Source organism: Hibiscus syriacus, unplaced genomic scaffold (genome assembly GCF_006381635.1).
Source record: "Hibiscus syriacus cultivar Baekdansim isolate YM2019G1 unplaced genomic scaffold, ASM638163v2 tig00116939_pilon, whole genome shotgun sequence".
Classification (NCBI taxonomy): Eukaryota; Viridiplantae; Streptophyta; class Magnoliopsida; order Malvales; family Malvaceae; genus Hibiscus; species Hibiscus syriacus.
This window is the reverse complement of record NW_024063477.1, coordinates 1,068,966-1,095,996: the sequence shown is the minus strand read 5'-3', so window position 1 is coordinate 1,095,996 and position 27,031 is coordinate 1,068,966. Positions and strand designations below refer to the sequence as shown.

At 34.0% G+C, this 27,031-nt stretch overlaps 2 protein-coding genes across 2 annotated transcripts; both read right to left on the bottom strand.

Annotated features, from left to right (window-relative positions):
• Positions 1-5,504: 5,504 nt before the first annotated feature.
• On the bottom strand, positions 5,505-11,121 carry LOC120188204 (kinesin-like protein KIN-5B). The gene is made up of 23 exons (XM_039191708.1): positions 10,921-11,121; positions 10,697-10,826; positions 10,456-10,611; positions 10,032-10,369; positions 9,809-9,947; positions 9,405-9,502; positions 9,156-9,312; positions 8,999-9,068; positions 8,832-8,908; positions 8,631-8,684; positions 8,474-8,554; positions 8,281-8,392; positions 8,115-8,201; positions 7,670-7,845; positions 7,423-7,584; positions 7,222-7,329; positions 6,981-7,139; positions 6,820-6,903; positions 6,535-6,740; positions 6,315-6,416; positions 6,117-6,226; positions 5,871-6,025; positions 5,505-5,792 (listed from the first exon to the last, which is right to left on the bottom strand). Exons 1-23 carry the CDS (start codon positions 11,097-11,099, stop codon positions 5,592-5,594), a joined length of 3,141 nt encoding a protein of 1,046 aa, XP_039047639.1. The 5' UTR covers positions 11,100-11,121; the 3' UTR covers positions 5,505-5,591.
• Positions 11,122-13,298: 2,177 nt separating this feature from the next.
• LOC120188201 (diaminopimelate epimerase, chloroplastic-like) lies at positions 13,299-16,747 on the bottom strand. The gene is made up of 9 exons (XM_039191707.1): positions 16,455-16,747; positions 16,204-16,371; positions 15,075-15,145; positions 14,837-14,894; positions 14,576-14,755; positions 14,023-14,107; positions 13,783-13,842; positions 13,615-13,688; positions 13,299-13,425 (listed from the first exon to the last, which is right to left on the bottom strand). Exons 1-9 carry the CDS (start codon positions 16,728-16,730, stop codon positions 13,309-13,311), a joined length of 1,089 nt encoding a protein of 362 aa, XP_039047638.1. The 5' UTR covers positions 16,731-16,747; the 3' UTR covers positions 13,299-13,308.
• Between the last annotated feature and the right edge of the window lie 10,284 nt (positions 16,748-27,031).

The following is a 27,031-nucleotide window of genomic DNA, read 5'->3' as shown; positions in this document are numbered from 1 at the left end:
CATTTCACATTCTTGAAAGTAAATAGTCCAATTAATCAAATAGAACTTATGACATTTTCAACAACCTGAGAAGAAAATGAGGCATGATCGATTCCAAGGACAATACCAGAAGACAAAAATGAGGCTCCATCCAGGAGATAAAACATAACTAATTCATGTTGCATACATCTTAGACATACGTAAGAGCATCACATTTATCATTTTTTGCATACATAATTTTTGTAGCTTTAGAATCAAGTTTCAACTTCATGACGAAAGATACTCGATTCAAAAGCACTTTAAAAAAAGATTGATTGTGGTTGCTTAACTCGGCGATAGGGAGCTACACCTCAACCAACTTGACATATTGAAAGATCGACAGATCTTAGAATCAACTTCAAACTGGTTCAAGAGCCAATTCAGAACGGATCCAGTTCAATTTAACTCAACGACGAGTGGCTAGTTTCCAGTTAATGTTTTCAAGCCAGATTTCAACTCCATGACGAATGATATACGGTTGACAGAATATACCACTCAGCTTTCCCGTAAAGGGGAGTCATTTAAAGAATTATGACCGGCTTAGACCCGTGAAGAGGAGTCATTCTTCACTTAAAGGAACTATTTACAGCATAGCTCAAGGCGAGAAGGGTTACCTGTCAACAAAAACCTTCGAGTTCGATTTCATTCAGCTCAAGGGCATAACAAATTTACAGCATAACTCAAGGCGAGAAGGGTTATTTGTCAACAAAAACCTTCGAGTTCGATTTCATTCAGCTCAATGGCATATCAAATTTACAACACAGCTCAAGGCGAGAAGGGTTATCTATCAATAAAAACCTTCGAGTTCGATTTCATTCAGCTCGAGGGCATATCAGCCATATGGTAGCATCGTGGAACTACTTTCTGGTTGAAGTTTAAACCGAGGTCTTTAAGTCAAGAAAAAGATCTGGGGCAATCTCTCAGCTTAGTACAACACAACTCAAGGGGAGAAGGGTTATATGTCAACAAAAACCTTCGAGTTTGATTTCATTCAGCTCGAGGGCCTATTAACCACATGGTAGTGTCGAGGAACTACTTTCCAGTCGAATTTTCAAACCAAGGTCTTTAAATCGAGGAAAAGATCAAGGTTGACTATGATTTGGCAATAAGAAGTACATTCCGATTCAAATACCGAACTATGATTTCAATTTCATGAAGAATGATATCATTTCAAGACTGACTCAACTTCACGACAGATGAGTTATTCGCAACTCAACTTAATAGGGAGTTATTCCTAATTACAATATCAGAGTCAATTTTCAACTCCACAAGGGAGGATATTAGACTCTGGGACTCCTTCATACCGAACAAAAATTTGTGTCCTTTTATCTTTGTCCTATTTTTTGTTACACGAAAAATGGACAAAGAGGGGCAGTTGTAGACACCTATTTTCGTCAGGGATATTATATAGTATATATTTTGTATATTATATATTATATATTATATATTATATTATATTATATATTATATATCATATGGTATATATTATATATTACATATTATATATTATATATATTATATATTATAATATATATTATAGTGTTATATTTACATTATAAATATGGTATATTATATGGAATATTATATACTATATACTATATTTATTATTTATTATATTATATTATTAGTATTTATTTATTAATTAATATTATTTTCGATTTTTAGGTCCAAACCTGGTCCAAAGTGGAACCCAACAGTCGCCGTCAATGGTTCGTGAAGACCACACGCCGACAAGGTCACCACTACACGCTAAACCAAAGCATTCCAAACCGAAAATCAAAGCAAAATCCGGAGTCCCTGTCATTTTTGGTTAACACGAACCAAGCAAAATGAAAAACAGGGGAAACAACCCCTGTTATATTCGAAACAACCCCCAGAAAAGCCTCTGCCGAGAGGTTATATATACACTGCAAAATGAAGAGAAAAAAACATCGAACCACCAAAAAATTGAGCAAAAACGTTATCCATTCGAGTTACTCACCAAGCAAAGAAAATCACAAAAAAATCGAGAGTGAAAAACTTAGCTTTGTGTCGTCGGAGAAGCAAAGGTCACCGGAGAGTCGAAAGGTCACCATCGGTAAAGGTAAAAAAGAAACTTTGGGCGTAGATATACGTTTTTCGAGGCTTTTTTTGCGAGATTTTAGCCTTAGATTTGAGCTTATCGGGTTGGGGGAACGTTTAGGTGAAGTTTGGTTTTTTCGACGGACGGAGCGACGGTTAGCGGTGGTCGGTACGGTGGAAGGTCGTTAAAGGTTGGTCGGCCACTTAGTCGAATGGGGAGAGGTTTGAGAGGAAAGTTGATAGTTTTTTGTGAGAGATTGTTTTTTTTTTTGTTGGAGAAATGAGATTGAATGATATTTTTTGTGTTTTGGGGTATTTATAGGGGGATTAGGTTATAATTATAAGATTTTTAAATTATTTTTGCAGTCCCTATAGTTTTGATGCGTAATTCATTTTCGTCACCTATTGTGAATTTACCCTTGAATTTTGAATTATTTCGATTTAATCCATGTTCATATTCTTTATATTTATGCAATTAAGCCCTCTAACTTCTTTTTTTTCTTGCAGTTAACTTTTAGCATCAATTTGATCCATGAATTTCAATTTATTCGAATTTTGTCCTTTAAGTTTTTTTTACTTTTTTTATTTTGTTATTTTTTTATTAAATTTAACATTTTTCCTTTTTTAAAAACTAATATTTTTCACTCTTTTTATTATTTATTTATTTATTTATTATTTTGTTTACTCATTTCCTTTAAAATGTAAATTTTCTTCATTTTTCTATTTTTTTATTATTCTTTATGTTAACATGATTTTACTTTTTTAAACCTTTTTCTAATTTTTCTCTTTTATTTAATATTTATTTATTTTTATTTTACAATGTAACAATCTTTTTGACTTTTTAAAGGTAATTTCAATCGATCAAAGGTAAGTAATTTGAATCAAGCCTTTAAATTTTAATTTTAATTTTCACAATTAAGATAACTGAGAAATTAAAATGGTATCGAAAGGACAGTTCAATGGTGCTTATCCTTCCTTGACTGTAATTTACTCCTAAATCCGACACATTTCTGGTAAAAGCAGATCAGGTAAGATGGTGTGTTATCAACCAAATTTTTTTTACAAAAAAATAAATGATCGGTGGTGACTCTAACCTGCTTATTTAAGTCGAAACCCAATTTCGGGCCCACCCGAAAAAAGACTGCGACACAGAGCAAAAAAAAGAGAACTTTTTCTTCGAATCAAACAAAAATCATAAAAAGAAAAGAAATAGAGAATAACATAGGAGCAACGAGAATCAATTCAGAATAATTTGAATGAATATTTTCTTCGATAAGATTTAGAGTTTAAGATTTTACCTCGATTCGAAGGCGGTTCAAAGGCGAGGAGAGTTCTCGAACTCCTTCTTCACGTCGTTATTCGCCGAGGAAGAACCACGGTGGAGAGGTGGCCACCGATGATTTGCCGGGGCGAGAGGCGGCTACATGAAACCATAGAGCATTTAACTCTCTTTCCCCTTTTCTTTTGGTTTTGGCCGGCTGTTATTATAGGGTTCCAAAAAAAACCCTATAATATGCATTATTTATGTGTAATGTAACACTGCCGTTTTGCCCATTTTCCTCTGCAATCTGCGCGAGTTGGCTCTAGGATGGGTGCATGTCCCTTTTGTGGGTTATTTACATGTTAAAGGCTTAAATCTTTGTGATACTTCCATTTTGGCCATTGGATGAAGTTGTATCGTTTTGTTTAGAGCATGTTAATTTAATGCATTATATTTCAGTCTATCTTGCTTGTTTGCTCGTATTTTGTGATCTTTATACATTTGGCTTAATTATTTTTATTTTAGTCCCCGTGTTGTTTTGTGTTTTATTGTGATTTCAATACCTATTTTTATGCTATTTACATTTTAATTTTGGTACTTTGTCATATTTGCATTAATACCCTTGTTATGGATGTTTGTTTTATGCGTAGATACACATGCATTACCATATATTATATTATTTAAGTATCTATTATATATATGTTATATATATTATAGCCTATATGTATAACATACGTAATACCTTATGTATATATATTATATTTACATACGTACCTTATTATATATATATATATAATTTATGCATATTATTCTTCATATTAAACTCCAATTTTTTAATATATACGGTGCTTGAGTTTTTCTTTTATATTTCTTAGCATGCTTAATTAAATCTGTTTTTCTTCATTATTTCTCGCATATTTAGGTTCTAAAAGTTGTTAATGTATATATACATACCCACCTTAGCTAAACTCCTGCCTTAAATATGATGTAATATATCCCTTAATTTATCGAGATTAAATATATAATTTTACATACGTTTGTTAAATATTACGTAAGTATATTTGTTTGTACCTTTAGGTCTAGATATCTCGAATATGTATGATACCCCGTAGCATAATTATACTCGAGTCAAATAAATGGATTAAGGGTAATATCTTTTCATTTTGAGGTCGTTGTGAAGTGACTGTCTTAATATATAAGAAAGTCGTTTCCGATAATTTTAAAATGAAAGCGTATCTACTAAGCGAAAACTCTAAAAATTTGGTCACTCCTTAAATTTGAGAATGAGAGAAAAAGAAATGTTCGTCTATTTAAATTTGTCGAGAAAAAATCGTTATAACTTATAAATGGTCTGATCTCGATGTCTTTAAATAATCGAACATCCTTCCTCTTTCTAAGAGGACTGGAAATTCTAATTTAACTTGTTTTATTTTTATCATTACTCATGCACTCGAAATTAGAATTAATAATGGATTTTCGAATAGACTAGTAATATTTTTTTAATTCGATTGGAATAAAAATTCACTGCTTTAAGGCATGAGATGTCTTTTTTCGATAGGAAATAATTAAATATTATTGTGTTCCGTCCTAAAATTCAAGTAGTGTTATTCAAAGAGATCTTAAATTAAATTAAATTCGAATTTGTAAGTTTTATTGTAAAGACAACTAATTAATCGACCGATTTAGGGCGTTGTGAGAGTGTTAATCCTTCCCCATGCATAATCGACTTAAGAACTCAATTTTTGATACGCAGACCTTAAAATGTTGTTTTAATAATTTTAAATTAAATCATATTAAAATGACAAAAACATTTTGAGTGCTCAATCACACCCTAATCAAATATTAGTGACGACTTCTTATTTTTTGTTTTTTGTTTTTAAAAGGAAACACGATTTAATTGAGACTATATTTTTTTTAAATCACACTTAATTAATTGAAATTAATTTTTTAAAATAAAACTATTCGACGTATATATTCTATCAATTTTGTCTTTTAATTCAATAAATTTCTGATTTTGGGGGATACGACCACACCCAGCACCCCATGGTCTCCATTTTCTCTTGCTCTCTTCTTTAACCATACACAGCTTAATACGATCAGATACCTGGCTAATTTTCATCTTTATGCAAAATATAGAAAGTTGCCATGTCTATGAAGACTGTAATAACAGGTACTAGGTTTTATGTACTCATCAGCTGATGAGCGTTTTCTACAACATCCGTACATCTGATTTCGTATTGCCTAATCTTAATCAATTGACATCTGTGAAAGGGGTTTTATTGGGCGAGAAACTTGTAACATGCTGCTGAATTTTACTTTCATTGTTGCCCCATTTTGATCTGTTGTTGTTCTCCAAGTCGTTTTCTACTTCGGAGGCCGGCGACCTCATCTCTTCAATTGTGGCTAAGCTGGGAACGACTATGTCTCGCTTCTTTGGCTTTGTATGGTGATCCTGCAACACCGAATATATGTTTAGAAATCCTGCAAGAATGTCACTGGTAGCTGTACTTATATACTACATGGAACCTACCACCAAGTAGTCCTTCGTGAGGCATTTCTCAGCTTCATTTCTGATATTCGAAATGCTTCCACCATGCTTTTCTTGCACTGTTTTAAGTTGATCTACGTAGCTGTTCGTAAAGGAGTCTATTTCCTTCTTACATTCATGGTCACGGAGTAGCGAATCTGCCAATGGATAGTATTTGCCGAGTTAGAATGAGAAAAATGCAATTCTGAAATGACAATCTTGCACTAAATGTAAAATAAGTTATGTTACCACTGATTGCAGCCACTACATCTCCAGTTCTAGTACCAAACTCGGTATCCGTAGAGGAGAGTGCAGATAAGAGTTCTTCATGTACTCTGTGATTTCTTCGGATATTTTCGCTGTCAATGTAATGAGAAAAGACTTCAGCTCAGAATAGACCTCTAAAGTAAAAACAATGTCTAAAGACAAGGAACAAGAAAAGCTTACCAAACATTAGATTTGATCTCAGTAAGACTGCTTGTATTAAGTTCATTTATGTATGTCTTAGCATTTTCCCACTGTTTCCTAGAAACATTCACTCTTTCCGAGCTGCATTAAATGAGATGGGATCAAATAAAATGGATATAGAACGGAAGCTAGCTATCTCCAAGCTTTGCAACTTGCCAATTGATTTACAAAAACAGAAATTTTTCGAATTGAAATATACCATTCTAGAAGGCCAACTTCCATGATACTTGTAGATTCAGCGGCTGAGAAGGTGTCTTCAAAGAAATGACTTTCCACCTTTTCCATATACTTGCACATTTCCTTTCCAACATCTGCTGAAACCTGTTGCAGCATGGACATCTGCTGCTGCAACATTTTATTATCTTGAATACTCAAGTCCTTCATGCATCCCGATGCCTCAGAGACCTAATAAAATAATTTCTATAATCAAAAACTGCATTTATATATTTGGGTTTTGCAAGACAATAAAGTGATGGATACTTACCTTAGCACTTCTATTAGATGTCAAAGTTGCTAATATAGCTGCAATCTTTTCCATAGCCTGCTTTTCCTCCCTAGCAGCTTCTTCCTGTTGCACAGCAGTTCTATTTCATTAGCCATTATTATTTTCCCCGGTTCAATCATGCATGTAGAATATCAACTTGCCTTAAATCTATTTTCGAAATCTGTTATTTGCTGAAATTTCTTGGATTCCATTTCCTCAAGGGTTGTCATGAACTCGGAAACTTGATTATTGATGTCAGTCAGAAAATGAAATGTAGCCTTGGATATTTCTTGTACTGAAATCAAGTTGCGGTACAATCCCTGTCATAATCCAAAAATATGAGAAAAACTTACTCAAGAGAGTGATAGTGTAATGCAATTGGAAAATAACAAATATACCCACCTCTTCTTGTTGTCGAACAGAGGAAACCAGTAACTCCTTTTGCTCATTAAGAGAATTCTGGAGATCCTCAATAACCTCCTTGGCTTCCAGCACCACAGTGACAAGGAACTTCAAAAGCAATTAACACACCGCTTAAGCAAATCAGAATCACATGTTTTTGATAAGAAACTTGAAAAGTAGTAGTGTTCCTGGATAGCATACCTTCTCGATGACTTCTATTTGAGATGAAAATGCAAAATTCATTTCCTCCATGTCAGAGGAAGCGTTCCTTTGGATTTTGTTGGCAAGTTCCTTCATTATTACAACACCAGATGCATATGTCTCTGTCATACTCTTAACCTTAGATTCCAAGGTTTTGGTTGCCTGTCAATATTTCATAAATCATGAATCAGAAGTAATGTAGACGCATGCTATCAAGTAAGACAAAGCTGAACTTTTCCAATCTTACATCACATTTACTGGCAAGAAATGAATGTGCATGCTCTTCCATGCATCTCAGTTGTTGATGCTGCAGAGAAACAGAGCCCAGGATGGTCTTATGTAAATCTTGTAGATGCTGATTGAGCTGAGAACCAAACGTTAAAAGAATGCTTCGATTTTCTGCTTCCATCTTGTCCTTATCATCTGTGCAGAAAAATATTTATATTTAAGGGCTCTGAAATAATGGAGCTGCCCAGACTAATAATTAGGACAACTGCACCATGTAGCACCTATTAAATATGATGTCTGGCAGGTGCAACATTCTGTTATATCTCCTTATAAAAATCCTTTTATTAATGGATGAATGGAAATTGTTTTTAACATACACCACTGGGCTTCGAAAAATTATATAGTTTCAAGGGGAAACCTCAAGATAAACTGATTGTAACCAAGAACGAGAGCAGTTATTATACCTAGTTTTGCAAAAAGTGAATTTATGTCCTCTGATGCATGTTGCAAATCAGTACGTAACTCTATTGCCCTTTCGATCAAAGAATTTTCTGTTCATAAACCAATTGTCGTTGTTACTAAAAAAGAAAAATGATCGACGATGAAGATTTCCAGAATTGACTATGGTACCTGAGCATAGCAGTTTGGAGATAATGAATTCCTTCTCTTTCAGTGTCAGGATGGCTACCCTGTGATTCTCTTGAAGATCAAGCAATTCTTTCTTATTCTTTTCGAGATTTATCTGGAGAAACAACATCAATTTACAATCCCGAAATCATCCAGAATTGAGAGAAAAATATTAATATTTCCAGTCCATGCTTACCTTGCAATCCTTCAAGTCGCTTTCTAAGTCCAGTCTTTGCTCTTGCTCAGTGAGATACAGCTCATGGTACTTATTAGCTTGCTGCATGGTGTAGAAGAATCAATAGAAATATTACATGGCAAGAAAAGAGTGAAACTACAATATGTGGGAATCAAACCTTCTCACTAAGGTTGAGATCGTTCTCAAGTTGCTCTATCTTCTCCATCCTTGCCTGCAAGGTTATAAGTAAAAATTCAAATCTATCCCCTTGAGCCTACATAAAGAGTGAAGATCATTCCTTGAATAAGAAAAGTACTTTTTTTTCAAATTGGAGGAAATTACCTATTTTATAAGATGCAACAAATTATAAACAGTTTACCTTCTTTTCAGTTTCCTCTTGAACAAATCTTTCGTGGGGAATGTAAACACCGTTTTTGTCCCTAGCTGCTCGAACATCTGGATCAATTTTGTTTTACATGAATAAGAATCTAAATTGTATTTTTGTATCAATCAAAGGACTCTGGGATGTGTAAGTGCTTTCCAAACCTTCTTTCATCCTCTCAATTTCCAAGTACAAATCTTTAAGCAATACAGCCTTGGACATTTTCTGGTTTGCCTGAAATTATAAGCCTTTTCAATAGTAAAATATATATATACATACACATAAACAATTAAATAGATCAAAAGAGGCATTTAAATCAACCTCGGGTCTATTTTTGATATTCTTAGCACGATAGGCATAATCTAAGGTGCTCAATGTTTCTTCTAAGGAATGAGCAGTTGGAGATATTGTGGCAATAATGCAGGTCTTTGTTTTCCCTCCCAAAGAATCTCTCAATAGCCTTGTCAGCTTACTATCCCTGCAAAGAATGTCGGTAACCATGAGAAAACAGTCACCAAAAGAAACTTAGAAGCAACTCAATAGACAAAAAGGCGTTTTAAGGAAACAAACCTATATGGTATATGAGCTGAATGCTCCACAAGTGCACTTATGACACGGCCAAGCGTAAGTAAGCTCTTGTTAATCTCGCCTGCTTCCCTTGCACGACCCTGCAAATTCAATTTGATGAAAATACTTGAAAGCTATTAAAAAAATTTATAGGTAGGTAGGTAGGGACCGAAAAATAATGGATGGGGGCAGACCCTTCAAAGACATGTCAAATTCCAAGCCTATATTGAATAAAAATAAATTAAGCACCAGATAATAGACTTCAAAGCTTAAATTTGCACTTCCCTACCTCTCGAGCACCAGAAAGAGAAATATTCAAAGACATGTCAAATTCCAAGACTATATTCAATAAAAAGAAATTAAGCACCAGATAATAGACTCCAAAGCTAAAATTTGAATTTCCCTACCTCTCGAGCACCAGAACGAGAAATATTCTCAGACCCTGCCAAATCAACCAGATTAAGCTTGCCACATTTTATCAATTCCTCTTCTCCCATGGCTGATTCTTTGATGTGGACGGTGATGGAAAATACAGAATGAGAACGGCTTCAAGGCAAAAAAAAATGACTTTAGTTAAAGGGCTCCTAAATACCAAGCATCATATTAACAAATGAACCAAACAAATCCAACCTGCTGCGCTTGTTTAACAAGGTATCAGCGGTACGCCTTTTAGCCGCACCACGTTCCAATAGAGTGTAGATTTCATTAGCAGTGTAGACAGCTTCTTCTTCTAGACCTCTCACAATAACACAACCCTTTCCATCTTCCATCAAAGAAATTGGTTTTCTTTGGCTGTCTTCAGCATATCTTGGACTGTCATCAGGAGCCAACAAATCAGTTATTTCCTCATTGTAAAGCTCCAGAAATGTAACTTTCATGCTATAATCAGCATTTTGGGCCTCTAAGGTATCAAATATTTGTTTCACTGCTCTTGGAATAACACCAGCCTCAGCAGGCAAATCCCCACCCTGTATTTAACATAAATTCGTTAACATAAAATTGTGCATCAAATACAAAATATCAACAAAACATTGTTTTGATAACAACATTTTACCTTGTTTCTCATCCCACCCTCCATTGTATATGTTTTACCTGTGCCAGTCTGTCCATAGGCAAAAACAGTACAGTTGAAACCATCTAGTACTTCATTAACAATTGGGGCAATAGATTGATCATATATTGTTCTTTGCTGCGCCTTGGGGCCAAAAACCTTGCAAATTTAAAACAAAATCCAATTAATCCTGTGAATTAAAAGTAAGATGGCCATTTTCATAACATTGATGCTGGGGCACTACCTTGTCAAAAGTGAAAACCCTGTCTACTAGCTTGTTAGCTACATTTTGCAAAACTGTAACTTCCCTTTTAAGTTCATTACACGAAATCACTCTCGGAACATTCATCCTCTGCTCATCCTCGCTGAATGGCCTAAAACCCAGGTTCATCAAGAAGAAGAAGAAAAGAAGAATATACTGAATTAAATTAAAATAAATAAATAAATTAAACTGAAAAATCAAAATACCTGCATCTAAGTAGGACTTGGACGTTAACCTCTTTATCTCTATCTTGGCGATTACAGAACCAATCAGGTCCTCTAGAGTCAGCACGACGCCGTTCAGGTCGGGGAGTGAGGAAAGGAGATGGAGATGGTATTAATCCTCCCATCGCGGTTTTTCTGAACTGATCTGGAGTGAGCGACATCTTTTCTCTGTTGTTTTTTCTCGCTCAATATTTTTTTTAAACCTAATCAAACCATTGGATGATTATTGAAGCGGAAACAAACAAGTGTTTAGAAAATGAGTATAAATTTTATACTAAAATCTTACCTGAATTCTTCCTTTTGAGGTGGAATCTGAAGAATAAATGAGATGCGATTTGCAAAGAGCTTCTTTCCTCTCTCTTTTTTGGCTTTGTAGAAGTGAAAAATGTGTCGTTCGTTTGTCTTTTTAATTTTTACTTTTAATAAAAAAAATTAATATATTATTTGCCAGCGACGTTTGTTCAAATTGTGAGTTCTTTTCCCAACGGTTACTTGAGAGCGGGGATGTAAGAGCCGTTTGAACGCGTGGGTCCATGAAAATTCAAATAAGACGCATTTGAATTTGATCGCCTAGAAAATTAGGTCTTTTAGCCTTTTAGACATCTTTTTACGATGATTGATTGAAAGAAAATTGTAAAATAATATAATAGTAAAATAATATAATCGTAGAATTGTTGTTTTAACAGAGCAAATGTTATAATAAACACAGAAAACACATTAGAATTATGATGTTTATAATGTGTCACATGAAACACTATACATTTTTAGTTATAGGAGTTTAGGGTCGCACCAACTGCAATGCGTCTTTCACAACGACCCTAAACCCTTAAACGATTGATGTATTTCTTATTATATATTATTACAATTAGTGGAAGGATATTTGGATATAATAGAATTCATATCTTATTATGGTTAAGAGGAATTATTCAATCCTCCACTACTCGGTAATCCAATATATTTTACAGCTGGCACATGATGTTTTCGGCCCTCCATAATGCACTAAACAAAGTCTAATTTTGCAATTTTCTATATGTTTGCATGGAAAATAAAGACGCACTACAATTGTTGCGACCTAAACCTCCACGACAACCAAAGGCACATGGTGTTTCATACAACACATTATGGATGTCATGATTCAAATACATCTTCAATGTGTATTATAACATTTACCCTATCTAAAGAAATAATTATTCAGTTGCATTATTTTATGAATTCTTTTTTATCACATTATCTAAAAAATTTAACCTTAATCTAATTGAAGCCTTGATCATTGTATTAATATTTAGGGTAAATTATTTTATTGGTAATTTATGAGTTCGATTCTATTTTAATCTTTGTATAAATTTTTTATCAATTAAATTATTAAACTTTCAATTTAATTTCAATCAAATCACTTATCGTTAAATTACTAATTCAATTAATAATATGACTTTTTAAATTGAAATAATAATAATTTTAGCCCTCCATATTTATATATTCATCAAATTGATTTTAATTCTAAATCATTTGACAAATTCAACTAGGAAATATTGATGTGACTATTAAGTACATTTTTATTAAGTATATATTTGATCTTTAGTTACATAAATGATACAATTACTAATTTTGATGCTGCCATTTTTTAGCAGAGGTAATCAGTAACAATCGAAGTAACAAAAAGTAGTTAATGGTTTGAATCGTTTGGGGAGAAGATGAGTATAGGTGGATGGCTCCTGGGTTAGATGCAAGGGATAAGAATCATGATGATGGAGCAGAAATTTTTCCTGGACCAAATTAATATAATTTGTAAATTTAAAAAAATTAAATTTATTTAAATTATTGAAAATCAAAATCAATTTATTAAAATACATAAATGGTAAAAAATAAATGTGTTATTATACAAATTTAAAATAATCAAAGTATGTAATATTAGTCTTAGCAGACGGTAGCCACGTTGCTACAAATTTATAACGATAATTATTAAAATTTTAATTTGATGACCAAAATAAAATAGACCCCTGATTTGATGACTAATGAATAATTTATCCATTTTAAATTCGAGACATTTTTTCTTTAGTTTCATGGACTTAAAAAGAAGTTAGGATTGAGTTCTCATATAGAGTTAACGAGAAATTGTATACATGATTTGTCTAATCAAATTAATCAAACATTTATAAATTATAATTGCGACTAGCACAATTTTATGGGGAAGCACCAACCCAAACTAGCAAAGACCCTGTTAATGATGGAAAAGCACAAAAGTTGGAGCCTCAAATCAAATGTAAGATGCATAAATTTGAACCTTTGTTAACAAATCCATTTTTCTACAGTATTAATTTAAGATCGTCGATGTTTTCGCTACATGAAAATTAGCTTACCAATATTAGAACATCACACTGCAACTGATCCGTAGAACACTACCTCAGCCAGGCCGGTCATGTACACATGATTGTTTTCCTCCTTCCATTCAATATCTAATGGACCTCCAGGCAAATCCACCGTGCAACTCTGTTTCACAACATCGATAATCAAGTAATCAATCGAATACCTCTTTGAAGTTGAAAACTATATTGAATACCTCGTTCTTGGGGATAAGAAAAGTATGTGATGAAAATTCCTCAATGTCTCATCTCATGCAGATACGCTGATTGACCTTGTTTCATTCAGGTAATTTAAACATCGCGTAACAATACTTACCCTTCCAGCACGTCCTTCAAGAACAGCAGCAACCACCACAGCACAAGCTCCGGTTCCACAAGCCAGTGTTGCTCCTGCGAAAGGCGGTTGAAATGAGCTTTTAACAAGAACAAAACTAACCCCAAATGATACCCAATTTTATGTATGCACATGGTAATTAAAGCTAACCAGCTCCACGCTCCCAAACACGCATTTTCAAGTGTTCATGAGAAAAAACTTCCACAAACTCTAATCAGACAAGACACAACCATGGTTAGAGAGTGGATTTGCTTAACAAAAGGATATAAATGATAATCATGCAGTAGGAAAACCATTTCATCAGGTACGAAAAGCATGAAGTTGTGATAGTAGATGTTAGCCACGGAATCGACTGCTGAATATCATCTCAGGGATTCGATAATAAATAACCTGTGTTAGTCCTAGCTGGGAACATTTCGAGATGCACAAATTTAGGACCAACCGCTGCTAAATTTAGTTCATCGACAGTCAAATTTTGCTTGATCACAATCATTAAGCAAAAAAAAAGAAAGGAAATATTAGAAATGCAAATATAAAGAGAAGGGAGAACAGGAAATATGTATTTCAAGAAACCAGTCAATGAATCCATTTCCTTCTAGAACAAGTATTTTAATGGAAATAAGACAATTTAGCAGGCACCGATGAATAGTTTGTTATAATGATACAAGGTTGGCAAAAGCAAATAGCTCTTTTAACCATTCCTTGTATTTTTTTTATGCTTAAAACAAAGGGTGAAAGGTTTATGATACTCATGCCCACAATTAATATATCACGAAAGTTTGGCATGGGGATAGATGTCTCTCTTCTGCTACAAGCCATACCTCGAGTAAAACAGTTTACTAAATACACAATATATACCAAGCAAAAATATTCAAGTATTGCAGAGTAAGTGTAATTGGAAATAGTTCATATAAATATAAGCATCATCAACCAAAATACAGACCTGGCTTTCTTTGTTACCAAAAGTTACACAATGTGGATTTCCCATACTGACACAAGTGACATTCCAAATTACTCCATCTACATTAAGATCAGATTTAACAACAACTTGATCTTTATTAGCTGGTAACCTTGTAGGAACATCAGATGCTTTAAGAATTGGTTCGCCCATATCAACTTTAACCTGAGATAATGCTAACTCCAAGTTAGATGCATTAAGCACGACATACAAAGTACTGTAACGTATAGGGTTCCAATAAAATACCTTCCCGTCTTCTTGAATTTCAAGAACAATTAATCCCGCACCAGTATGCACAGTAAAACTGCATAAAATCAGAAAAGAGAATGAAACCCCATAGACATTTCTGCAAAAAACTGCAAATTTTTCTTTTTAATAATGAAGTTGCACTTAGGGGCAAAGAAAATAATGAATTACTTAAAGCAAAAGAATAAAGTAACATCAATACAGTCGGGAAACTAGAAGTACACAACATTAACTGTACCTTTGCTTCCCATGTAAATTCTCAAGTTCAGCAATGAATCTGGCAAAGCAGCGTACCCCATTGCCACACATCTAGAATAACAAATATTAATTAAAAACTTAAACCAAAATTCTAATTTCACCCAAGAAAAAAAAACACTCTATCCAAGAAACCACTCAATATTCAATTTCAGTGGTTCAACCAGAGAAGCAAAATCAAAGTGACAAACCAAGGCTCCATTTTGATAAAAAAAAAAGAATAGAGATGGGAAAATCAATTAAAATGTCTATATTCTAGAACAAACAAAACAATATGACATCACCTTTTTTATTTATATTCCATACACCATCCAGGAAAAAAAAAAGAGAAGAATTTGTATTTAATTTAGTGGTACCTTTCTTTTTTATATCTCTATTCAAATCTATACGATATAGAATAGATTAGGCTCTATATCTATTATGAGATTTCATGACATAAAGAAAACGTAAGAAAAAAGGTCTTCCCTTTTCTATCCATGCCTATTTTTGTTGTCCTATGTTTATAATTTATAAATCTCCATTTATACATGAAAAGTACATCAAAATAAAAAGTGTAAAACATCATTTTATATTTATCACTTCCACTACTAGATTTTAGCTCCGATGGGAAAATCATCATTTTGATTCAAAATTAACAAAGTAGATTCTTCGCTAAATGAATTATACATTTCAAACCTTTTTTATGAAAAATGTGTCTCAATAAAAACACTCTCTAGAGTTGAAGAGTGGAAAAAGAGTGCACCTGTCATGGTCAATTCATTAATCATAAATGAATCCATACAGAACCACGGACCAAAACAAAATGATGAAATATGCCACCAAATAGAGCGATTCTAAGTACCTAAGATGCAAATTTAGCTAAATGATGACCCGGTTAATTACCAGATCTCAAGACATGCTTAAAGAAGATACAATCAAAGTTGCTAGCTATCTCCTTAATATCACTAGTTAGACTCCCCAGGCTTGACACAACACAATCACTGCCTGTAAGATGTTTAATAGTTATCAAAGAATCGCTTTCAACCTCAGCTTATGTTTACATTTAATGCTCTGTTTCAATTTGAATCAAATATATTCACTAACATATTATGAGCAAGAAAAAATCTGATTACCTCAGGCTCGCTGCCATCAGAGTCGAAGATTCGCATCGCATAATCAGTACCGTTGACTCCCGGCATCGCAAAAATCACTCCATCAGCTCCGATGCCAAAGTTACTATCGCACAACTTCACCGCTTGCTCTGGCTTAATCCTCGGTTCTGTTGAGTCCCTGTTATCGACCTATAGCAATAAACAAAAGTTTAGTTAAGGCAATTTCTCCCACATTTTTCTCTGCCAAATTAGAAATGAATTAGATAAATTACCAAAATGAAGTCGTTCCCAAGGCCGTGATACTTGACGAAGTGAAGGAATCCACTTTCCCTTCGATCAAGGAACGACGTCGTGGATATTTTCTCCGGAGTTCCGATTCTCATGGAAGATGCGGAGACTCGAAGTTTAGGGTTTCTAAGAGAAGAAATGTTGGAACGGCGGGAATCGAAATGAAGAGAAGAAATTGATCGAAGAGGAGCGGAGATCGAGGCGGAGAAACGGCGAGTTTGTGGTGGGAGAGAGAGGGAAATGGAGGCGGCGGTGGCCATAAGCCTTGCTTTTACTGTGAGACGGCGGATTTTTGGCTGTTGCAGTGACGGTTTTCAGTTAAAAATTGAAACGGGCAACTGATTTTTGTCTTTTGCAATGTAAGAGAGGTGGTGGAATCGTATGCGGATTGTCAATCCTGGAACCCCTTTGGATATTGAGGGATCAGATTTCGTGATCATGAGAAAACTATTGGGATAAGAAAAGAAATTTTCTCAAACTTTAATGATCATAGAGTAATTTACCCTGAAAAAAAAACCAATGTTTCGAGAAAAATTAATACGTCCCAAAAATAATTTAGCAAATTGGTTTCGACAACTCAACGAGATTTTGGCACAATTTGATTTACAATTCTCAACCCGAGGATTTAAAGATCGGTTGCAGTGGAATTATCGCTCCACAGAGACTTAGAAATGCGGATTATAATGGGGATCGTTGTTTGCCGTCATTCTTTAGGGGATATGGAAATATCGAAACGATGTCGTCTTCAAAGGTGACAGCTTACGCCCAGGTCAGGTGCTTCAGTATGCCATAGACTAGCTTGAGAGACTGAAATGGCTATGGAAGACAAGGTTGGCTCGTTAATAAGAGAACCAAAGTGGGTACAGATGGAGCATGCAATATGGATATTGGCCTTGCCTTTGGATGAGGACTGATCCGGGACAAATATGGTCATTGGTTACACTGCTTCATGTTGAGAATAGGAAATACGAACAACCTGCTAGGAAATTATGGAGCGTTTGATAAGGACTTTTATTAACAAAGAATTTACAAATACCACATCTGATTATAGAATTTCATGTTAAATAGATAATGGATGTATTTAATGGTTGTAGCCACGCATTTTCGTCCGATTTTATTTATATTTTATTATTATATTAAGGATACATATATTTATGTTACATTTTTTCTTTCTTTGTTTACATACCCAAAACCAAACACCCCAAGGCCCATGTACAAAGCTGCAGGCCTGTTTACAAAACAAGCAGCCCAGAAACAATCCAAGACTCAACCCAAATGCAGTGGTCCAACTCGAACTGATCTGGAATAGTTAGGGTTTGTAAACCCTAACTCATGTTCTCACCAGCACAGTAGCAAAGAAGAGCCCCACTCCGATCTTCACGGCTACACGCCACCAACCTCGAACCGTCCAGCGATTTTCTCAGCAACAACCATCAACAAACGAACATGCAACAATAAGAATCCCAGTCCAAGTTAAACTCTCAAAAAAACGTAACTCTTTTATATTATAAATATAGATGTAATCAACACTGTTAACACACGAATATACACGGAAAATACTCAAAAATTTGAGCACTTGTAGCGTTTGAAAACAAGAAAAAAAATAAAGAAATGTAGCAATTTTACCTTTTGTTTCGGTTATTCTTAGGATGCATATATGTTTTCGCTTGTTCTTGACCCAAAAAACGTTCGAAAATAACAAAGAAGTTCGAGATTCTTTTTAGATCTACGCTTCCACGCCGAGTTTTTGAAAAAACAAATTTGATATTTGAAGAGAGGGAAGGAAAATCTTTTTGAAAAATGCAAAATTTTTTACTTTCGCCGTCGATGACCGGCGGTCGGCGAGGCAGCGCGGTGGCAGTGTTCTGGAAAATGGGGTGGTTGTTCATCAGGATGATGAACAGTTGAGAGCATTTTTTTTGAACGGGGTCTCTCGATTTGAAGATGAGAAAATGAGGGTTTTTGCCAAAAATTTGGGCTTTATACAACCCGACTAGAGACCCGCTAATCTGATCCAAGTCCTCTAAACCTGTGTGTTTCTGAAATAAAGAGGGGAAATTCATTTTCGATCCCCCTTTTTTTAAACATTTTTTTATCCCGAATTTTGCTTCTGTACCAATTTCCTTTCTAAATTTGGCCTTTTGATTTTATTCTAAATTAGTCCCTTTTTTATTATTATTATATATGTCATATTTGTTTACTATATATATATATTTATTTTTTATTTTTTTATTATCTTTTATATATTTGGACTTTTTCCTTATTTATTATTTTTATATATTTTCCCTCATATTTTTAGATGTTTTATTTATGTATATATATACACATATTTCATTTTTATTTATTTATTTGTTTTACTAATAACTTAATATATATATATATATATATTATTATCATTATTTTTTCCTTTTTTATTTAAATATCGTTATATATATATTTTAGTGTTTTTTACTATTTATTTCTTTATTTATTATATTAAGTACTAAATTATATTATATATATATATATATATATATATATATATATATATATATATATATATTATCCAACAAATTTTTATCTTACTTGTTTTTCTTCCTAGGCCCCATGTCCCCTCTTTTTGACCAAATGTGTTTTCTTTCTTTTTCTTTGGTGCATTAATAAAGTGATGCCCTTATTTTGTTTTCTTTCTTATTTTCTTTCCTTTGCTTTTATTTTTTTTTTCTCACATTATATATATACACATTATTTTTTATTCCTTTTTTTAATTTCTTTTACTTTTTTCGTGTTTTTTTATTCCATTAATTTTTTTCTTTATCTTTATCTTTGTTTTTTTTACCATTTTATTTATTTATTTTATTTTGTTTATTATTATTTTTTACTTATTTTATTATTTTTCTTTTTTTGTTTTATTTATTATTTTCATATTTGCACACTTGCTATCTTAATTCGATTTTATACTCAACTACGAATCTAACATTTTTATCTTTTAAGGGTATTTCAATTAATCATAGGCAAGTAACTCAGATCGTAATTTTTAACTTTTAGTTTAAATTACAATTTTATTAATTTAAGACAATTGGAAATTACGTAGTACCGAAAAAGCAGTTCAAGGGTGATGACCCTTCCTTGACTGTAACCGACTCTCGAATCCGAAAAATCTTTGGTGAGACGCAGATCAGGTAAGAAATAAGGTATACGATCAACCCATTCGTTTTAAAATAATCGGTGGCGACTCCAATTCATTTTATCCAAGTCGAAGCCCAATTCCGAGCCCAACCGAAAGACGGCCGCGACAGCTTGACGACTCCATTGGGAACAGGTAAGCGAGTCAGGCTAAGGTAATTTCCAGTTGTCTTTTTAATGAAAAAGATAAGTTTAAATTTTAAGGTAACTTTTTTATCCTTATTACTTACTTATGATTATTTTTTGTTTTTCAAATAAATATTTGTACTGACGGTTTTCTCAATGATTTCAGCTTGCCAAAACTTTTTTTTCATCTAAGGCTCTAAACCTAAGCTCTAAACCTTATTTTTAAGTGGGGGTTAAAGCGACACCTTCGTGATAATTTATTCTCCGCACAGGCCTAGCAAGTAGCCTTTGGGATTCATATACCTTATGTCTTCTTGTGAATTTATTCACCGCACAGACATAAGAGAATGTTTCCTCTCGAGTTTAACTTAGTCTGCACAAGCTTGTAATGGGCTTAAGACTAAGGGTCTGGCAAGCCCAAGGGGGCACCAGCAAGGAGAACTCGGGTACCTTTTTTAAAACATATACCGGGAGACTACAAGAGTTAGAGCCCACCCCAAAACCCCATTTCAAAACTTAAGATGCTTAAATTATTTCATATTTTACTTTCTGTTCAAAACATACGAACTAACAAATATGCGGTTAGGATTTGTTTGAAATTAGCATGCGAGATATAAATCATGTATGGGTAGGAATAATAAGTATGTGTGTAGGAATTTTATCTTCATGACTGTTTTGATTATTTTTACCTCACTGACTCTTTTTCATTTTTGTTCTCTTTTATTTTCATCATTTGTATCATTCAAAAGAGGTGTTAATCCATAAAAAAATGTGTTCATTAAGCGTAAATAATTTGCATTAATGGACAAAGGGGTTATAATACAATAGATGAAAAGCTCAGAAGTCCAGCTATGGTCAGAAAAGACTCAGAATAGACCGAGTTTACACAGCACGTCAAAAGTGAACTTTTCCAAAACAGTATGACGAAAGTTGTAGGGGCAAGATAAGAAAAATGTTACTGACCCGGAGAGTCCTTCCAAAGACTATGAGAACAAGATGGTAAAACCCTAGATGAGCTGGAGGCCATTGTGGACGAATTCAAGAAACAAGCCAATGTTCGATGGAGGGCTCCAATGGCATTTTCGTTAGGGAACATGTTCAGCAAAGGATGAAAGCCAGGGATGCAATCATTTGAGACTCCTTGGAGCAAATACAAATAACAGCTCGTCACTTGTACAGTTTAGCTAGAGAAGCCGGAACGGTTCGATAGGGCATTCAACCATTGACAGAAAAAGGCTGAAGATGAATCAACCAGTCTGAAGCTGTTCGGGGTCTATACATTTAAAATGTTTTTTGTCTCCTAAGACGTAGCACTTTTGTCCCCAATAAGGATTATTTATAATAACATACATATTTTTGGATCAATACCTCGAACATTGCATGCATTATGCCTTTTAACATATTTTGCATTTTGTTATTTTCATTTATTTACATTCGCATTAACTAACAGAAGCATGTCTGCTCGAAAGGAACAAACATTGGATACATCACCTCAAGCATTGGATACACCCTATCCACATAACACCCGCTTAAAAAAGAAGAAGATTAAAGAAAGAATCGAATAAATCGAGGAAAATATGATGAAGTTAGAGAGAGAGCTAGAAGATAAGATAAACCAGAGTAGTCCGAGTACTCTGGATACAATCATGAAAAGCCAAGAGTTCTTGGTCGATCAAATTGTGGCCAAGTTATCTGGTCTACATCAAGCGAGTGCACCTGGGGCAGGTTCATCGAAAATGGTAGCTAAGCCACCTACCCCGCAAGTGGTTATCACACCTGGAATCTTACCCGAACTTCAAGGGAACCTATCTGCTACTAAGGCAAAAACCCCATCTATTGCAAAGATACAGACTGTTGTATTTAACCCAAAGAATAATCCAGGTTATTACCATATACCGGATTTGGATGAAGAGAACAAATCAGAGAAGATGGAGGAGAAAATCAAGCAATTAAATAACCAAATGAAGGTAATCAAAGGAGACCATGATTACCATGAAGTCGATGTCGCAGAACTCAGTCTAGTCCCAGACTTAGTTCTTCCTCCAAAATTCAAGTCCCCAGAATTCAAGAAGTTTGACGGGAGCAGTTGCTCATCCGCTCACATCACTATGTTCTACTGAAAGATGACAGGATATGGAGGAAATGACCAACTCCTGATCCACTACTTCCAGGAGAGTCTGTCGGGCCCAGCCATCCGGTAGTACAACCAGCTAAGCCGATCATATATCAAGACCTAGAAGGACCTGGACAAATCATTTCTGGAACAATACAAGCACGTAAATGACATGAGGCCAGATCAAGTTATGCTACAAAGCATGAAAAAGAAGCATAACGAGAGTTTCAGGCAATACACACAAAAATAGAGGGATTTGGTTGTGCAAGTTCATCCACCTTTAGATTAAAAGGAAACCCGAAAGCTTTTCGTACAAACCCTGAAGGCTCCATACTTCAGACACCTTGTTGTCATCACATCAGAAAGCTTTTCAGATTTAGTTATGGCTAGAGAAATGATCGAGTCGACCATAAATCAAGGTAAGATTAAGGATGGGGAGGCCAGTAAGAAACCTCCTATGAGGGAGAGATTAACAACATCAACCACGTCAGTAAAGGTGTTACAATCTCCAACCCAAAATCAACTGCAGTGTACCGTCAAGTACTTCTAAACAAGATTCTAGAGAACCCATGAATGAAAGGGAACATTTCGACCCTATTTTGATGACCTACAAAGAGCTTTACAAACAACCTTTTGACACTCATGTAGTGTCACCATATCTGGTGGAACCCACGAAGCCCCCATACCCTCAATGGTATGATGAGAATGCTCATTGTGAATATCACGGTTGTGTCCTAGGGCATACTATTGAGAACTATTATGCATTCAAGAGAATCGTGCAGAAGATGCATAACAAGAACGGGATCGACTTCAAAAACTCAGGGGCATCCAAGTGAGGAAGATCGTTTCATTTGAGGCATTTTATTTGAATTTGTTTTTCTTTTACCTTTTTTGAAGTTTTTGTAATGACATTTATATAAATTTATGTTACTTTAATGACGACGAGCAATGAATAAAATTTGCAGACTTGAAATTCTTTGAATATCAGCTGAATTAAAAAACTCTGTAAATAATTCAGAGTTCTTCTTCTACAAATAACTAATATAGCCTTCTCCTCTCATAAAGAATAAAAAATAGGCTTGGTATTTAGATATGCATAGGTGCAGACAACATGGGGCATCTTTTGCATAGGACATTACTGTTGAGTTAATTGATCGACGAATCGGCCAAGAGGGGGTGAATTGGCAATAAAAATTTCGGTGGAAGCTTTTGTAGAAAGTAATTGCACAGCGATTTAAAGTAGTTCAACTTTCTCAACCAAAGTCTACGTTCATTACCTTAGCTATCCACATTAAGGATTTTCCAACAAATTCACTAATTTGTTCTTTCTTTTAAGGACAAAGAGTAACCTTACAACTCCCTCAAGAATTATACCCCAATTCTTGAGCACACTCTCTCCCAAAGAGAAATACACAAATTTTGCAAATTTACAAGAAAACCTCATAAGGTAAGATGTTTGCACAATTCTAGAACAAGAAAAGAACACCAAAGTCTAGTCATTACCTTAGCTTCCACATTAAGGATTTTCAACAAATTCACTAATTTGTTCTTTCTTTTAAGGGACAAAGAGTAACCTTACAACTCCCTCAAGAATTATACCCCAATTCTTGGCACACTCTCTCCAAAGAGAAATACACAAATTTTGCAAATTTACAGGAAAACCTCATAAGGTAAGATGTTTGCACAATTCTAGAACAAGAAAAGAACACTAAAAATGATTACAAATGAGCACAATGTGTGTTCTTGAAAGCAAAATGAATATTGAAGGAAAATTGGCTTGATTTTCACAAACTTAGTGTTTGATGTTTTCTCTCTTATCTCTCAATGATTTCTTATTGATCAATGGCTTCAGAACTTGTTTAAATACACCTTGGGATGATTCTAACCGTTGGGAACCATTTGGATGAAGTTAGAGTCGTTGTAGTGTGAAAAACCACTTAAATTTTTCTCCTAGGAGCGGGGGTATCGGTACATGTAGTGTAAAATTCAAATATTTCGACCGTTATATGCTTGAGGGTATCGATACCTCCTGAGTGGGTATCGATACCATTGCATGGGGGTATCGATACCTCTGGGGGGTATCGGTACCATCCGAGCAATCTGTTATTTCTCGGAACCAAAATGTTCATAGGGGTATCAGTACCCTATAGGGGGTATCGATACCATACTAAATAAAGTTTATTTTTGGCTCGAATATGGCTCGAAATACTTTGTACAAAATTGTTTCAAAAAATATTTTAAGATTGAAACTTAATTTGACACTTAAGTAAGGATTGAAATAGACATTTGAAAACTTGGAGTAATAATTTATGATATTCGAATTAATTGAATACATAATATAAGAATCAATATAAAACTTAAAATTTATTAACACTTGATTTGTTATATCGAAACATCAAAATGTTTTCAACAATTACTATACTTTTTGTTTAAGATGTTCAGTGATGATCATGATCTTTACAGATGGAATAGTCCAGTAGATGAATCTAGTCTAGGTCAGTTGCTTGGAAATTGAATTCTAAAGATGAAATTTTTTACTTTCAACAAACACCTACACTATAACATGTTCTTCTTGACAAACTTAAGAAATTGGATCTGTATACCCATATTATAATATTTTATATATACAATAAAGCTTGAGCTGTCCCTCTAGAGCAATTGGTTAAGCGCCCCGACTTTATATATAAGATTCATCTAGCTTGATAAAGGTGATTATAATATTTATACAATAAAGCTTGAACCGTCCCTTTAGAGAAATTGGTTAAACACCCCGACTTTATGGATAAAATTTAGCTAACCTGATAAAGGTGTTTATATATTGCACTACCCCTCTAAAGAAATTGGTTAAACGCCCGAGATTTATGGATTCAGCAAGCCAGACAATGGCGAATTTTATTTATCTAAATAAGGAGTTTCGGTAAAGATTGACTAAGGGAGTTAAGGAACACCTGTTATAGTCAATTTCATACGAGTACTCAGGAATTTCATTTTTATACTGATATTTCTGCACTACCTTTGTTAGAGGATTTTACGAAGCTTGAACAAATGGAAGATTTCAGAGGATCTAAATAGAAGGTCTAGTAATTGATCATGTTAGTTGCATTATTTTGTCCGCATCTAATTAAAATGCCAAGCCAAGAAAAATACATGTTGCAATAACAAAAAAATGACATTTTTATGGCTGAAACCTTAGAAAATGATAGGTCAACCTAAAGCCAACTCATCCATTTGAACATTTGTCAAAGAGTTATAACTCTGAAAGCATTAAAAGAGCTATTGATTCCTTTGATATACTTTAAACTCATGTTTATGATTTGATTCGATTGCAAGCCTGAATTTGGGAGCAATGTTTTACAGAATTTTTATATTCTCATATCTTTTTCCCTCCTAAAATAAGAGAAAGGAGAAAAACACTTTCAAACAGGACAACCTCAAATATGAAAAACTGAAACCCAAGAAGAAAATGGGACACGGTCGATTCCCATTACAAGATCGACAGATAAAGCACAAGACTCCATCCATAAATAAAACATAACTCATTCATGTTGTATGCATCTTAGACATACTTAAGAGCATCACATTCATCATTTTAGCATACATGATTTTTGTAACTTTTAGAGTCAAGTTTTGACTAAAAGGATTTAGTAGCATAACTCAAGGTGAGAAGGGTTATCTGTCAGCAAAGACCTTCGAGTTCAATTGTACTCAGCTCAAAGGCACATCATTTGCAGAACAGCTCAAGGTAAGAAGGGTTATCTACCAAAGACCTTCGAGTTCGATTACACTCAGCTCAAAGGCACATCATTTGCAGCATAACTCAGGGATAAAAGGGTTATTTGTAATATCCTGAAATCAGGGTTAGTGATAAAAATAAGAATTTTTAAAATTTGGGGATCAATTTAGGAAAATTTAAATTCAAGGATTTAAATAGGATTATTTCAGTATTGGGTGAAAGGGGTAAATATTAAAGGATTATAAGGGCATTATGGTAATTTTAGCTGAAAAGATATTTCCCCCCTTTTATAAGAATGAAACACGTGGGTTGGAGAGTTATCTGGAACTCTTCTTTTTCTTCTTTCTTTCTTCTTCCCGTGTGTTCATGCTTAAGCCTCAAAGGTGAGTTTTAATTTTGATGGTTAATTCTTGAATATTTGAGTTGTGTTTTATTCTTTGAGTGTTATATAAGCTTAAAGAAAGCTTATATAAGCTTAAAGAAAGCTTATATAAGCTTAAAACACCAAGAGGAAAGAATTAGAAAGGAATTTCTATTAAGAGTTTAGAAATGAACTTTTGTTATAGAAAGGTTTTTGAAGTTATAAGGATGGATTTGACTTGTCAATGGGTTAATTGAGAAGTTAAAGGTGATAGAATTGAATTTAGAACACATGGAAAATTTAATGAAATTCTTTGATTCAAGAATTATGGTGGATTATGGGAGATGGTAAAGTGTTATAGTGTTAGAAGAAGGTTTATATATGTATAGATAAGTTTTAAGGTACAAGGAAGGATTAATAAGTAGAATTTGGGGTCAAAACAAGACATTTTCGTGCTTAAGATGTAATTTTAGGGTTGTGTGCATTGATGCACATTTAATGTATACCGATACACTCTCAAATAAATAAACATCGAATGCCTTTAGTACATCGATGCATAAGGAGTGCATCGATGCACCCCCTTAAAATGAAAACATTGAAGAAGATTGGTGTACCGATGCATGAGTAGTGCATCGATGCACATGTTAAGGGATGCATCGATGCATGGTATAATGTACCGATGCACTTCAATAGGAAATGAAATAAATCTTTCTTTCAGTCTAAGAAATTATAGATTATAGTATATCAATGGAATTCTGATAGTATAAATATATGATTGTGTAGACATTGCTCGAAAGTAAAGTTCGGATAGGTCTGCAGAGTAAGATACGCAAAGAAAACAAGAGCTTAATAGTGTTCATTGAGACCAGGTGAGTACATGATAGTAAGTATATGTTATGTTAAGGAATTAAGACTTGTGATGAGTCCAATTCCGATATTATATGATATATAAGTACTAAAGCATAAACATATAATGATATGGTGTTAGATGTATGGTATATGAGTAAATACATATGTTTAATTGTTGAATGCATTTCTATGTGTGAACTATGTAAATGCATGT

Excerpts from the sequence above, each read along its gene's own strand:
- LOC120188201 (XM_039191707.1), bottom strand. The coding sequence starts at position 16,730 with ATGGCCACCGCCGCCTCCATTTCCCTCTCTCTCCCACCACAAACTCGC. Across the intron at positions 14,108-14,575 it reads TTGGTAACAAAGAAAGCCAG|AATTTGACTGTCGATGAACT; the intron begins GTCTGTATTTTG and ends GTGATCAAGCAA. Across the intron at positions 13,843-14,022 it reads CCCAGCTAGGACTAACACAG|AGTTTGTGGAAGTTTTTTCT; the intron begins GTTATTTATTAT and ends TTGTCTGATTAG.
- LOC120188204 (XM_039191708.1), bottom strand. The coding sequence starts at position 11,099 with ATGTCGCTCACTCCAGATCAGTTCAGAAAAACCGCGATGGGAGGATTA. Across the intron at positions 9,313-9,404 it reads TCAGCTCATATACCATATAG|GGATAGTAAGCTGACAAGGC; the intron begins GTTTGTTTCCTT and ends CATTCTTTGCAG. Across the intron at positions 8,393-8,473 it reads GCGACTTGAAGGATTGCAAG|ATAAATCTCGAAAAGAATAA; the intron begins GTAAGCATGGAC and ends TTGTTTCTCCAG.